General features: G+C 42.1%; 1 protein-coding gene across 1 annotated transcript in view; it reads left to right on the top strand.

The window, feature by feature from the left end:
* Positions 1–294: 294 nt before the first annotated feature.
* LOC128115700 (zinc finger protein 709-like) overlaps positions 295–14,015 on the top strand; it is a 65,336-nt gene continuing 51,615 nt past the window's right edge. The window contains exons 1-2 of the mRNA XM_052746681.1: positions 295–440; positions 12,962–13,060. Coding sequence (XP_052602641.1) covers positions 13,049–13,060 — 12 coding nt within the window. The 5' untranslated portion in view covers positions 295–440; positions 12,962–13,048. The remainder of the gene's footprint in view (positions 441–12,961; positions 13,061–14,015) is intronic.

Raw genomic sequence — 14,015 nt, 5'->3', positions numbered from 1 at the left:
TCCAAAGTGAACTCCAGGACAGCCAGGGCTACGCAGAGAAACCCTGCCACAGTCTCTGGCATATTTGTTTGGTTTGAGTCAGGGAGTCACCATGTAGCCTTTAATGCCTCTGAATTCACAGAAGTCTGCCTTCCTTAAACGGGCTGGCAGTAGGGCTTTCGCCTGACCTTTTCTAAAATGTTTAGATATTTTAGGTGCGGCTAGTGTATAGTTCGCCAATCAGGGACGACAGTATAAAAGGAACTGCCCAATCAGGAGCACGGATAGTCTGTGTGCGACCCGGAAGCCTTTTTTTTTTTTTTTTTTGTTTTAACGCTTTGCTTAGTCTGGGGTCCTTGTGAGGACTTGTTTTAGGCGATGGTGTGTTTTAGGCGATACTGTGTTCTGCTGACTGCAGTTCTCTTTGGGAGGACACCGAGGCACATCGGAAGTACGATATGGTGAGTGTCCCTTGGCTCCTGGAATCTTGGGTGGCGGGTTTGGGACAGTAGCTCCTTTGCAGCGCCAGCACCTGGAGTTTCCCTTGGTGCTGAGCAGTCCACTGGAAGGTAGAGTCTGGCCCAGCAATGCCTATGCCCACTTTCACTTGAAGTGTGCACCCCACAGGGAGCCTTGAGCCCCAATCTCCCCCCCCCCCCGACCCCCCACTTTTCTGTCCTGGTGAAGCTGCTTCCCCGCAATCCTCAGTACTCTTGGGTGACTCCTTGCCATGAACTGTGCTACACAGATTTTGCAGCGCTGGCGGGTTGGTCCAGATTGTGCTGCGTATGGAACAGGGGTGATCCTTAAGTTTCCCTTCTCCTCTTGTGCTTCCGTTTTGAGTGGTTGATTTTTTTTTTTTTCCCGTTATCACCTTGGAGTTTTTTCCTCTCTCCACTCACTTCTCCCATCTGGTCTCTCTTAGCTTGTTTCCCATGCCTCCTTCTATTAAAGAAGTTTCCCACAGCCGGCGGTGGTGCACGCCTTTAATCCCAGCACCCAGGAGGCCGATCCAGGTGGAGCTCTGTGAGTTCAAGGCCAGCCTGGTCTACAGAGCGAGATCCAGGACAGGCACCAAAGCTACACAGAGAAACCCTGTCTCGAAAAACCAAAAAAAGTAAAAAAAAAAAAAAAAAAAAAAAAAAAAAAAAGTTTCCTACAAAACTCATCCTGTATAATGTTTGCATTTTTCTTCCATTTTTTAAAAATGATAATGTGTGAGAATTTTTAATTGTTCTCCTGACTGCTGTTGGCCAAAATTACCAGTCTGGAGAAAGATAGAAATTTCAATCTGCTTCACTTTTGGTTTGCAGTGACCTTTTTAGAGTCCCAAATTGGAATTTTGAAAAGTTTCCACAACTTTGCAGAAAAGGCCAGTGAAACTGGCTAAGAGCTTTGTGGAACTGGCATTGTATTTTTGTTGCTGGGGTAGTTTTGCTGTAAGCTGCTTTAAACAGAGGGATTGGGAGTGTCAATTTTCAGGCCTTGGGAAAAAGTAATACTTCATCTCTTTCTTTTTGCCTCTAGACAGTTGGTTTATGTAGGTAGTGTAATTTCTGACCATTTGGGAACCTTCAGAGTGTTCATGAGAGAAAGACAAGTGTGCTTTCTACCTGGTGGAGAAAAATGTTCTTTATTTGAATGTTGACTTGAGTGTGGAGCACATTTATAATATATTTGTTATGCTTCAGTGTATAGTTATTTTGATATTCATTTAATTGTTAATTTATAATTTGTTATTTTTTCTTTCTTTCTTTTTTTTTTTTCCTTTTTTGAGACAGGGTTTTTCCATCATCACCTGACTTTAGGTATTCATTTGTTTTGTTTTGTTTCTGGCACAGGGTTTCTCTTTGTAGCCCTGGATCTCCTTGTGTTGATCAGGCTAACCTTGAACTCAGAGATCACCGTCCTCTGCCTCATGCATTCTGGATTAAAGTCTTGCATCACCATGCCTGACTTTGTGGGCTTTGGTTACCTGACTCAATGTAATTACATTTTCACTTACACCATTTGCTGGAAATTTCATTTCAATTTTCTTCATTGCTGAGTGGAAATCATTGTGTTTACATGCTGCATCTCCATCACATGGATATCAGCTGATGGAGATCCAGGCTGATTCATTTTCTAGCTATTGGGACTAGAGCAGGAATGACCATGTGTGTGCATGTATGTGTTGTAGTGTTTTGAGTGTTTTCATTATATTCAGAGAAATTTATACCTTGGTGAAATAGTATTTCTGTTTCCTGCTATTGAGGCAAGTGCACACTGATTTGCTTATTAATTCCAGCAGTTTAAACTCTCACCACAATGAGTCAGTATTCATTTTTGTACGTACACATCTTCAATAGGGTTGGAGCTCTTCAGGCTTGCAGAACTTTGTACCTGCCCTAGCCCTGTGGACAGCTTTAGCCTCTGTGATTCCTAAAATGTAAAGATTGAGAAAATAACTTAGTCCTGTGATTTCAGACTCCCTTAAGTAATTAATATCCTTAAAATATACCCCCAAATATTATGTTTCTTCAAAATAATTGCTAATAGTTTCCACTAAATATGTCATATTTCAGCCGGGCGGTGGTGGCGCACGCCTTTAATCCCAGCACTCGGGAGGCAGAGCCAGGCGGATCTCTGTGAGTTCGAGGCCAGCCTGGGCTACCAAGTGAGTCCCAGGAAAGGCGCAAAGCTACACAGAGAAACCCTGTCTCGAAAAACCAAAAAAAAAAAAAAAATGTCATATTTCTAATTAACATATTGAGACTTAAGTTTATATAAAATCATTCACTGTCAAGGTTTAACCAAGTATTATACCAGCTAAATAATATTTTAACTAAAAAACATTAGAAAATGGATGAGTTGAAACATAAGGTATGAAAACGCCTCAAATGAGTTTACCTTATTCCAAACTCTTGTGTTTGCATAGTTTATATAGCAGGCCCCTTCTGCTCCTGTGTCTGCACAGACCTAGGGATTCCTTCTACCCCATCTGTATTGGGTTTGGCCTCAGGATCTCCAGTCAGGAATATCCAGGCCTTAAGTTTCTTTCATCAATCAGGGATGCTGTTAATTCCCTTCATTGAATGTCCAGTGAGGTGCATGGATATTCAGAAAGCCACACCATTGCCACTGGGTTTGAATCCAGTGTAGATGCTGAAGTGTGTTACGTTGGACCTGTACCACATTGTGTTCTGTTGATTTTAGGTTTATAGGGAGGACACCCTGATCCTTCAGAAGCAGGAAAGGGTGAGTTTGTCCAAGGCTTCTGGAATTGTAGGTTGTATGTTTGTGCCATTGCTGAGGCTGTGGAGCTGAGACCTGGGTGTTCCCCTGGCCATGTGTAGACTGTGCCCTGGACTCTTACACTAGCTCTGATCTTCCCAAAGCACTGGGATTGTGTGCAAAGCAGACAGCTGTGCACAAGGCCTCCCGCCCTGTGCTGCCTGCCAGGTTGGTGACGTTGAGTCCGGTCTGTGGTGTGAAGGGACCTCGGCGGTGTCCCTTATGGGTGTGTCTGTGCTGCGTTAGGTTCTTCCTGTCATCACGTTTATGATTTTACACTTTCCTTAGTACTACTGAACAGTAAGCCAGGCCTGACATAAGTTCAACACAGGCTTTGCCATTAAGCTACATTCCCCGCCCCCCACAACTCCTTATAGTGTGTGTGTGTGTGTGTGTGTGTGTGTGTGTGTGTGTGTGTGCTCGCACACCCGCCCTGTTCTTTTAAAAATGATGATGGTAAGAGGAATGGATTATTCCCTTTGTAAGAGTGGGTCAAAATTCCCAGTCTCAGAGGAAGAGAATTTTTTAATTAGATTTTTTTCTGCGCTGCCTGTTTCTGAGGCAAAAATTGGCATTTTTGAAGCACTCTCCCAGGTTTGCCCTTTAAGAGCTCTGTGAAGGGGGTCATAGGCTTGGGATTGGATTGTTCTTTCTTTGTTTTGCTCTAGGCTGCTTCTCCAAATAGAAGAAATTGCATGAAGGAGTACTTAATCAGTACTTTTTTGTTTTTTGTTTGGATTAACTTCTTTGTAGAAAAAAGTATTAATAATTTCAGTAGTGTTAGAATTTAGGTTGCAGAATGAAGAGACAAAAGGCTGGAAAGAGACCAGAGTCTGACCACAGCAGAGGACACTGGTCATTAGCACAGACAGCAAATGACACTGACTTTCCTGCTGTGCACTGGGATCAAGCTGCCTGGGGCCCTTATAGGGAGGGCCCTGGAAGGGGCTTGGGACTGAGGAAGTTGATGCAGCTTCCTGGGCTATGTGCTGCTATGTAGTGTAGCAGGAATCTTAAAAGTTCTTATTAATAAAATCAAACCCGGGGCCAGGTATTGGGGTGAAATGCTGGATGGTCAGAGAGACAGAACAAGCCACAGCTACCTCACCTGGCCAACTTCTCAGCTGCTCTTGTTTTCTCAGACTGGAAGCCTCTAATGGCTCTCAGCTGAACTGTGCTGCTCCAAAGCCTGAAAGCTTAACCAGCCAAATGCTTCTAGTTTCTGGTCTTCACGCCTTATATATCTTTCTGTTTTTTCCATCACTCCCTGGGGTTAAAGACTCACTTCTTGGGATTAAAGGCGTGTGTCACCATGCCTGGCTGTTTCCAATGTGGCCTTGAACTCACAGAGATCCAGAGGGATTTCTACCTCTGGAGCTAGGATTAAAGGTGTGAGTGCCACCATTTTCTAGCCTTTGTATCTAGTGGCTGTTCTGTCTTTGACCCCAGATAAGTTTATTAGGGTGCACAATACTTTGGGGAATACAATACCACCACAATGTAGTCTCTTCTTCCTGAAGTTATTTGCTCAAGGGAGACAGACTGTCTCAGCAGACATTCCTCTTCTGAAATTAAAATAACTCTTAAAGAAGGAATATTAAGCAAAACCTAGCTTATCACAACAAAGTTGTTATACAACAAAGCATACAAATTGTCATTACAGATTTCAGTTTAAATATCAGTTACTTGTGAGTGCACATGCTAGCGTGTGAGCACGTGTGTGCGTGTATGCATGTGTGTGTGTGTGTGTGTGCGTGTGTTTGTGTACACTGGTTAGAGGACAGTGACAGAACATTAGAATATGAGACCTAAGTTTATTTCCTCTACAGGAAAAGGAACTCCGTATTAGAAATGGTGTGTAATAGTTGTGAGTCCATTATTGAAGGGATGCAAAATATTAGGTGTTGCTGATCATAATGGCTCATGGTTGAAATCTCAGCACCTGTAGGACTGATGGGTAAAGAAATGAGGAACTATTTTCAGAATAACATAGATTAAGCTAGTGATAGAAAAATGAAAGTATTGAGACAGCTCCTATTTCTTTAAATAATTTACTTCTACCCCACTGAATCCAGTTAGTGCAGCCCTCATTTACAGTGTTCATGGGGTCATACACTGTGACAGGTGAATCTACCAGTGGCCACATTTCTAAAGACAAGTGACTCTCCCTCCCCTAGAAGCATCAACCGAAACTAGGATTTCAGTAAGGACTGGTGCCTCAAGGTACACCTCAGTCCATTTTGGGACTAGCTTCTTCACTAATGGTAATGGGTGGTAATATCTGCTTGTTCAGAGCTTGGTGGGTTTGTGGCTATGATGGTCTACATACAAAGTACATAGCTTGGCCTACACAGAGACTTCTATGTCCATCAGGACTTCATAGTGGTGTTCTCTTTTCCTCCCACAAAAATTATTTTTAAGTACCTTACAAAGTAGTGTTTCATAAGGCTTTAAAATACATGGTTAGCTTTCTTTCTTTTTTTTTCTTTTTTTAAAAAAAGATTTATTTATGTATTTATGTATTTATTTATTTATTTATTATGTTCACAGTGTTCTGCCTGCATGTTTGGTGAATGCCAGAAGAGGGGACCAGATCTCATTATAGATGGCTGTGAGCCACCATGTGGTTGCTGAGAATTGAACTCAGGACCTCTGGAAGAGCAACCAGTGCTCTTAACCTCTGAGCCATCTCTCTAGCCCCATGTATAGCTTTCTTTAAGCCAGTTCCTAACCCTCCTTTCCTTTACACTCTGTCCTCATCCCTGTTTAAACCTTCAGCCTCCTTGTTCATTCAGATCACATATGGACTACTATCCCCACTGACGATATGCATATGTGTTTATGTTGTCGTGCAAGATCATAGGTTCCCAAGTAACTTCTTCACGCACACTTCATTTCATTTAAGCCTTCTGGCCCCTCCTCTACCCATCTCTGTCACTCCACCACCTGTTTCAAAACTCTGTCTCTAGTATTCCCCTCTCTATTTTGATTTTACCTATATTCACCCTCCCCATACATCCTCCCATTCAATAATAGCCTGTTTCTAGCTCTTTATTCTCATGTACTCATTGCCAAAACCATTTGAAACTAGGAATGTCATGTGACAAAGGCCATTCACTATTTCTCTTTTTTGGCCACAGGGGACCCCACTCAGAATTTTCTCTAGTTCCCTCCCTTTTTCTGAGAGTATTATGATTTCATGTTTTTACAGAAGAATAATATAACATTGTACATATATACCAAATTTTCACTATCCATTTGTAAGTTGATGGGTAACTAGGTTGATTGTATTTCATAGCTGTTGTCAATCGAGCTGCAATGAACATGGATATGCAAGTATCTCTACTATGATAGAGTTCTCTGCATATATGCCCAGCAGCTGTGTAGCTATGTCATATGGTAAATCTGAGTTTTTAAAAAAAATATTTGTTTTTATTGTATTGGTGTTTTATCTTCATGTATGTCAGTGTGCTCCTCTTGCGTGTAGAGTTCTTGAAGTCCAGAAGTGAATGTTGGATCCCCTAGAACTGGAGTCAGAGATGGCTGTGAGATTGAGTGCTGAGAATAGAACCTGAGACCTGGGAAGAGTAGCCTGTGCATTTAACTGTTGAGCCGTCTTCAGGACCATTTCTAGTGTTTGGAGAGACCTACTGACTGGTTTCCCTTAAATCTGCTTTATGTTTATTACTTTACATTCCCATCAACAATTTACGAAGGTTCCCTGTGACCCTCATCCATGCCACTATTTGTTGTTCTTTGTATTCCTCTTGAAGGCCATTTTGACTGGGGAGAGATAGAATCTTCATGTAGTTTTAAGCTGCAGGCTAGTGAAGCTAGGATCTTATCTCTCACCTTGCACAAAAATCACCTCCAAATTGTTCAGTGTCCTCACCATGCAATGTTGTACTCAGAAACTGCTAGATCTATAGGTTTACTTGAATTTACAAGCACAGATAAAGAATTTTTAAATAGGACTTCTGTAGCTCAGGAAATAAGACAAGTCAGGCAAATGGACTTCATGAAACTGAAAAGCTTCTGGACAACAAAGGAAAGAGAACCGAGTGGAGAGGCAGCCCACAGGATGGGAGAAAATCTATGCCAGGTATACATCTGACAGAAGATGTATAACATTAAAAATAAAACAACTAAATATCAGGTACTCAACTCAGTTTTAAAAAATAGACTACCTAGAATAGTTCTAGAGAGAGCGGACAGCCTTGTCTTGTTACTGATTTTTGTGGAACTGATCGTCTTGGTCTTTCTTTCATTTAGGTTATTGTTGCCCAGGGGCTTACTACAAACTGCCTGTAGTATGTTGAGCATGTCCTTTGAATCCCCAGTCTCTCCTGGATTTTTATCATGAAGAGTTGTTGGATTTTGTCAAAGGGTTTTCTTGCATCCCTTTTCATTTCTAATTGTGTTAATTTGGTTCTTTTCTGTGCTTTTTAGTTAATTTGGGTAAGGGTCTGTCAATGATTTTTTTCCCCAACGAACCAACTCTATTTCACTGATTCTTTGTATTGTTTTTTGATTGTATTTTATTGATTTCAGTCCTGAGTTTGATTACATATTGTCTTCTACTCATTTTGAGCGTGATTTCTTCTTGGTGTTCCAGGTGTACTGTTAAGTTACTCTTTTGAGATCTGTCCAATTTTTTTGTGGAGGCAATTTTTGTTATGAACGTGGACCTTAGAAATGCCATCATTGAACTCCATAAGTTTGGGTATGTTGTATATTCTTATTCATGCAATTCTAGAAAGTCTTTCATTTCTGGATTTATGTCTTGATCTATTTTTTTATTAATGTAAATTGTATAATTTTTTCATATACTTGTTTATTATGTAGACAGTTGTTCACATTCTATGAAGTTAAGCTTTCTGTCATTAATATTCAATTTCAATTCATGTTGCTCAGATAGAATGTAGGGTGTTATTTCAATTTTCTTGTTTCTCTGCAGACTTGCTCTGTGCCCAAATATGTAGTCATTTTGCAGAAAGTTCCATTATGTGTCACGAGCCACAAGGATATGAAATAGAAAGTCCAGCTGTATATAATAAGCTATACTTTGACCGGCCAAGGGTCTGTCAAATAGAAAGCTACTTATCACGGAATAATTGGTGTTACACAGCTTTAATATTCAGCTGCGTCTTGCTATGAATTCCTTGTGCTCATAATTCTCCCAGAATGTGTGTATGTGTGTGAACCCTCCTCTCTGGCATATATGCTCAAAGTACTTGGATAAAGTCAAGTAGGCAGAACTTTCTGGCGCTGAGCTCCTGACTCCCTTTTTTAGCATTTGAATTGGGTATCTGCCTTTTGCAAATATTTCCTTTTAGCCACATCCAAAGATAGGACCAGCCCCAAACAAATCATTAAAAGACGAGAGAGGAACAGAAAGGCTACCAGACCACCTGCTAGGCGCCCGAAGCCCCTGAACTAGGTAAACCTTCCTTTCGGAGACAGTTCGGCTCCCAGGCCAAGCGCCTGGTCTCCTAGGTGTGTAGCTTTGTTTCTTGTGCAAATCAAGTTCAGATCTTCCACTGCCCCAGAGCAACTTCTTAGCTCAAAGGGGTTGCCTCTCACCTGGTGCTTCAAGCTGTGATGCAAATTGTCTAGCTATCATTGCCCCCCCCCCCCCCCCCCCCCCCCCCCCGTCAGAAAACCGGCAGCAGAGAAAAACAGTGGCAGTTTTAGTTTAGTGACCTATAGATTTCTTCACCCTATCACCTGTGAGTTTGTAGTTTGAGCACACTTATGGTAGACTTGTAATGTTTTTACCTAACCGCAGTAAGGATATATTCCTAGCACATAAATTCCTTCTCTGACTTATTCCAGCTCCTCTCTAACTTTTCCTTTATTCTCTTCCCCTTTTTGGGTTGCAAATGAAGTTGTCAGGAAGCTTCTGGTGGGGACCTTGCAATTCTTGTGTTGTATTGTAAACATGAAGGTGTTGCTGTCTTGGAAAAGATATAGAAGCAGGCAGAGAATTTTGGACAGAGTGATGGTGGCGGTTGAATAAATGAGTTGAATGAAAGAGCTCCATGTGTCTAGATTCATTCCCACCCACTGGTAGTGTCACTTCTGGGCCCCCTGGGATACTATAGTATTAAGGCTAGACCTATAATATTATACAAAAATTATGTATAGAATAGGAGGTATATTCTTTTGTATTTGAGTGAAATGTTCAGTAAGTGTCTGTTTAGTTCATTTATTTTATACCATGAGTTAGTGCCAGCATTTCTCTACTTGCTTTGTCTGGATGACCTGTATAATGTGATTCTGTTCTGGCAAAGCTGCTTCTTTGTAATCCCCAGCTCTTGGGTGAGTCCTTGCCGTGAACCTGCACCTACACAGATCTTGGCAACACTGGCAGGTTGGTGATGCTGCGTCCACACTGTGCTGGGTGTGGACGTGGGTGGTCTGTGCAGTTTCCCTTCTCGGCTTGTGCTTGTGTTTGTGTTTGTGCTGATTCAGATTGTTTCCTCTCATCACCTATGATTGCTTGTGCTTGTGCTTGTGTTTGTGCTGATTCAGATTGTTTCCTCTCATCACCTATGATTTCCTTCCTGTCTTCCCTTCCCCTTCCCCATCTGGTCGGCCTCTGAATTGAACCCTATGCCTCCTGGTGTTAGAGAAGTTTTCACAGAGCAGCAGTGTCTACCCTTAACACCTCATCCAATTTTCTTTTTCTTTTCTTTTCTTTTTTTTAAGGGATAATGGACAACAATGTTTTCTTTTTCTCCTGCATGCAGTTGGTCAAAGGTACCAGTCTGAAGACAGAAATATAAATTTGCTTCACATTTTATTTATTTGCAGTGATCTTTTTCAAGGCCCAAATTGGAGTTCTAGAAAGTATTTGTAACTTTGGTGAATGTGCAGAAGGCCAGCACGGCTGACAAAGAGCTTCATGGTGTTGGCATTATATTTTTGTTGCTGTTGCTTGTTTTGCTTTAGCTGTTTTAAATGGAAGGAATTGGGAGTGTGAATTTTGTAGCCAGAAATTTCCAAGATTGCAGTCTTTGGAAAAAAAAAATACTGACTTTCTTTACCCTTCAGGTAGTGAATGGTATCAGGCTTGGCTTCCTTCTGAGAGATCTTAATTTTGTAAAGTATTGATTTCCACAGGAGATGTCTGTTTTTCACAATTCTACACATGTCACATTGTCGCTCTGAGCATGGCTGTTTCCATGTATTGCTAATTCTACCAGGTCAATAATAAGACACTACTGCAACTGTTATGCCCAGATCACAACCCCAAAGAGACCACCGAAGACTGTGGATATCCAGAATGCAACAGCAAGGTTTATTCTGTAGATACAAGTCTAGACAGGGAACTCATTCCTACACCCAATACAGTGAGGCAGGGAGGAGTTGCTCTTTCTTTGTAAGGCTAGCTTTTTAAAGGCAAAAACTGCAAGCCCTTCAGGGTGGTTTTGGGGGGGTTTTCACGGGTGCAACTCGGATTGGTTTATTTTTATCTCTGTTCTCTTTTAATTGAGTGAGGGTATATAACCTTTGAATTTACTGGTTGGGGGTTACAATTATCATTTTGGGGGCTGTTCAGGACAAATCCCAGGCTTTGTCCTTGAGCTGCCATGGGGGCTGGCTGGCCTAGCACGTACTGACTGTGGGGGCTGGCTCAGTGGTCTAGGCTCTGTCCTTGACTCATGCACATAACTCTAAGTTGTTGAGGGGTCCCAGACAGTAAACATCTGGCTGAACTTTGAGCAGTCAGAGTACGTGCAGAAAGGGAGCTACTGCAAGGACTATGTCTTTTGTTCATGGCCCTCCCAGAGACTGCTTGCTCAAGTCTCAGGAAACTGAAATTGAGGCCTGATCTCTAAGAGAAGACTGAGCAGCCTGTTATGGCATCTGCTTGGTCCTTTCACAACTTTTTAGCCAAATTTGAAGCAAGCTTTATTTAGATACTGCCAAGGTGGATGGACTCTGGCCCAGTCCATTCCCAGGTTCCCAGAAAATGGCAACAAGTCACATTTTGCAGAGGCTCATCAAGGCAAACCCATAAGGCCACATATTTCCCACCAGGTTCAATCAGGGGCATGCATATTTCCTGAAATGCTTCCTGCCTGCTTACCTCCTGCCTACATGTGCATATCCAGTATAGTTGAGTCAAAGGAACTTGTTTAGGGGAGCAAAATCGTGGCTTGTTTACTTGCATAAACAGTAGTCATAAGCATTTCAGGAAATGTGTGTCCTTAGACAAGGGGCTTACAGGTTAGAGGGATTTTTGTTTTATGGATCTTTTAGGCCCGGTAATTAAAATGTAAAACATAACTTCAGCTCTCACAGGATCTTGGTCAGGGAAATGTTGGCTTTCACATCCCAGTGAAGAAGACAGATGTCTTAACCTAATTGCTGTTGCTGTCATAGAGTATGACATGCTGGATAACATGTCCAGCCAACAAGCCAAGTGTTGCTAAAATTCTTTCCCCAAGGGAGATGTAAAGCAATTCTTCCCAAGACCCAAACAGCAAACTGAGGCAGGATTCTGCCACAGTTCATCCTAGGGAACCTATGGGTTGATTGGGTTCCTTAAAGTGCATATGATAAAGATTATTTATAGGAGTTTGGCCATTCCTCGATCAGCTAGCTGATCCTGGAAAGCCTCACTCAGCAGGGATGAGTTTCCCAGTAGCTGCAGAAAGAGTGTCCCACCCCAGTCCTTGTCCCCTTCATTCTCCCCTGCCCCCATATATCTTATCCCCTTTCCAGAGCTCACCGCCTGGATCCTCGGATGAGAGTCTTGTGCCTTCCTCCATCCCTCCATGTGGGATTGTAAATAGTCAGCAAGCCCAGCTGTGATCATCTTACGCAAGTGGGCACTTAGGAATTCTCCAAGATGGAGGTTGCTTATCTGGGAAGACATTCTGTCACATTATGACTAAGATTAGTCAAAATGATCTTTCATATGAAGAGCATCTGTGATGGTCATGTTTCGAGACCTAATTTGATAGACTTGAAGAAAGTATTGGTGAATTTTACTGTTTATTTTTGTTAAAATCTTAATGTGAATAAGGGATGGAGATATGGGTCAGCAGTTAAGAGCACAGACTTCTCTTCCAGAATACGGAATTTGATTCCCAGCATTCACATGATAACTCATGACAGTCTGGGACTCCACTTTCAGGGAATGCAATGCCTTCTGGATGGCACCAAGCAGAAAAAAAATCTATACACATGAAATGAAATCAATTAATATTAATGTGCAGTTACTGTTGGGAATATCATGAAAGCAGAAGCAGGCATGGTGAAGTCTCAGGGTTAATCGTTTAGTGTCTGCATCATCATTAGAGAATGACCATTGTGGGCTCTTCGTTAGCCGACTGTGAGATCCTGAGATTTGGGAATGTTTACTTTAGTGGATGGAGGGTTTCCTCATGGCCTTATGCAAAGAAAACCTTTTCTGAAATTCAGGGACTGCTTTTCATAACTGTGAGCCCTAAGTGGAGTACTCCTGCTGTGTATGTCTATTTTATCTATCCATTGAGTAATTGTATTCCCTTGTTTTTGTGTTTTAAGTATATTGGCAGGAAATGGATACATTGAAACATGAAGTGGGAGAATGTCATGGGCTTTTAACTCATTCCTAATGTTTCAGGTTTCCTATCAAGCCCCGTGGGGTTCCTGTGCTTGAATCTACTTGGAACCTGCTCCTACCCTGAGTGCTGTTTTATTTTGTTTTGCTTAGCAAAGAATATTTTCCTGAGCACCTGTTGGGGTGACTGTGTGTTCTGCTGACTGCAGGAGTCTTCAGGAGGACATCTAGACACATCAGATGCACAAAATGGTGAGTATGCCTTGGGCTCCTGGAATCCTGGGTGGCAGGTGAATGAAAAATAAAAGTGGACATGACTACACCCATGTGTGGTGGAGGAGAAGGTTCATTGTAAATATGAGAGAGAGACAGCCCAGCCAGGGGCCTCTGGAGTGGTCCGCAATGACCTGGGCCATGTTAGAAGAGAAAGGGTAGGGAGAGCAAGAGACAAAGAGAAGAGAAGGAGGAGAGAAGGGGACCAAGTGGCCAAGAGGCAAAAAGTCTGGGCCTTATAGACTCAGAGAAGCTGGGGGAATGCCACAGACTGGCCCATCGGGGGTATCACGACCGTAGAAGAACCAGGGCTTGGGTAGTCAGGAAGGCAAGGATTCGGTGAATGACAGACAAGACAGCACACTCAGAATTGGTTTGAATCTGCTGCAATTCACTTCATAACTGAAAATATTCCTGAACCTTGATACTCGAAACTACTCCTCTCTTCCCTTTTCCATGCTTGTTTTTTTCCTCCTGCATCCGCCGCTTTATTTGTATATCACATGCATTCTACTATCCCTGTAACACTCCTACCTACTCACAGATCTCATGGAACCTTTCTTCTCCTTGTTTTCTTTGGACACACAGTCCAGTTTTGATACAGATGAGTGAGAGATCAGAGATAGAATCCATATATATGAGAAACCGACTGCATTGGACTTTGTGTGCTTGGGTTACATGGCTCAGTATAATTACATTTCCAGCTACATCCATTTGCCTGCAAATTTCATTTCTGTTTTCTCCTTAGCTGAGTACAATTCTAATGTGTACATGTGCCTATAGCTGGTCTTTCTTTGGATCACCAGCTCGTGAATTATGACACAGAGACTTCTTATTAATTATGTAAGTTTGGCCTTAGCTTAGGCTTGTTCCTAGCTACCTCTTTTTTTTTTTTTTTTGGTTTTTCGAGACAGGGTTTCTCTGTGTAGCTTTG

Source organism: Peromyscus californicus, unplaced genomic scaffold (genome assembly GCF_007827085.1).
Source record: "Peromyscus californicus insignis strain IS unplaced genomic scaffold, ASM782708v3 Scaffold_1__1_contigs__length_55948999, whole genome shotgun sequence".
Lineage (NCBI taxonomy): Eukaryota > Metazoa > Chordata > Mammalia > Rodentia > Cricetidae > Peromyscus > Peromyscus californicus.
The sequence above is the reverse complement of the archived record's forward strand: the minus strand, read 5'-3'. Positions and strand labels throughout refer to the sequence as shown.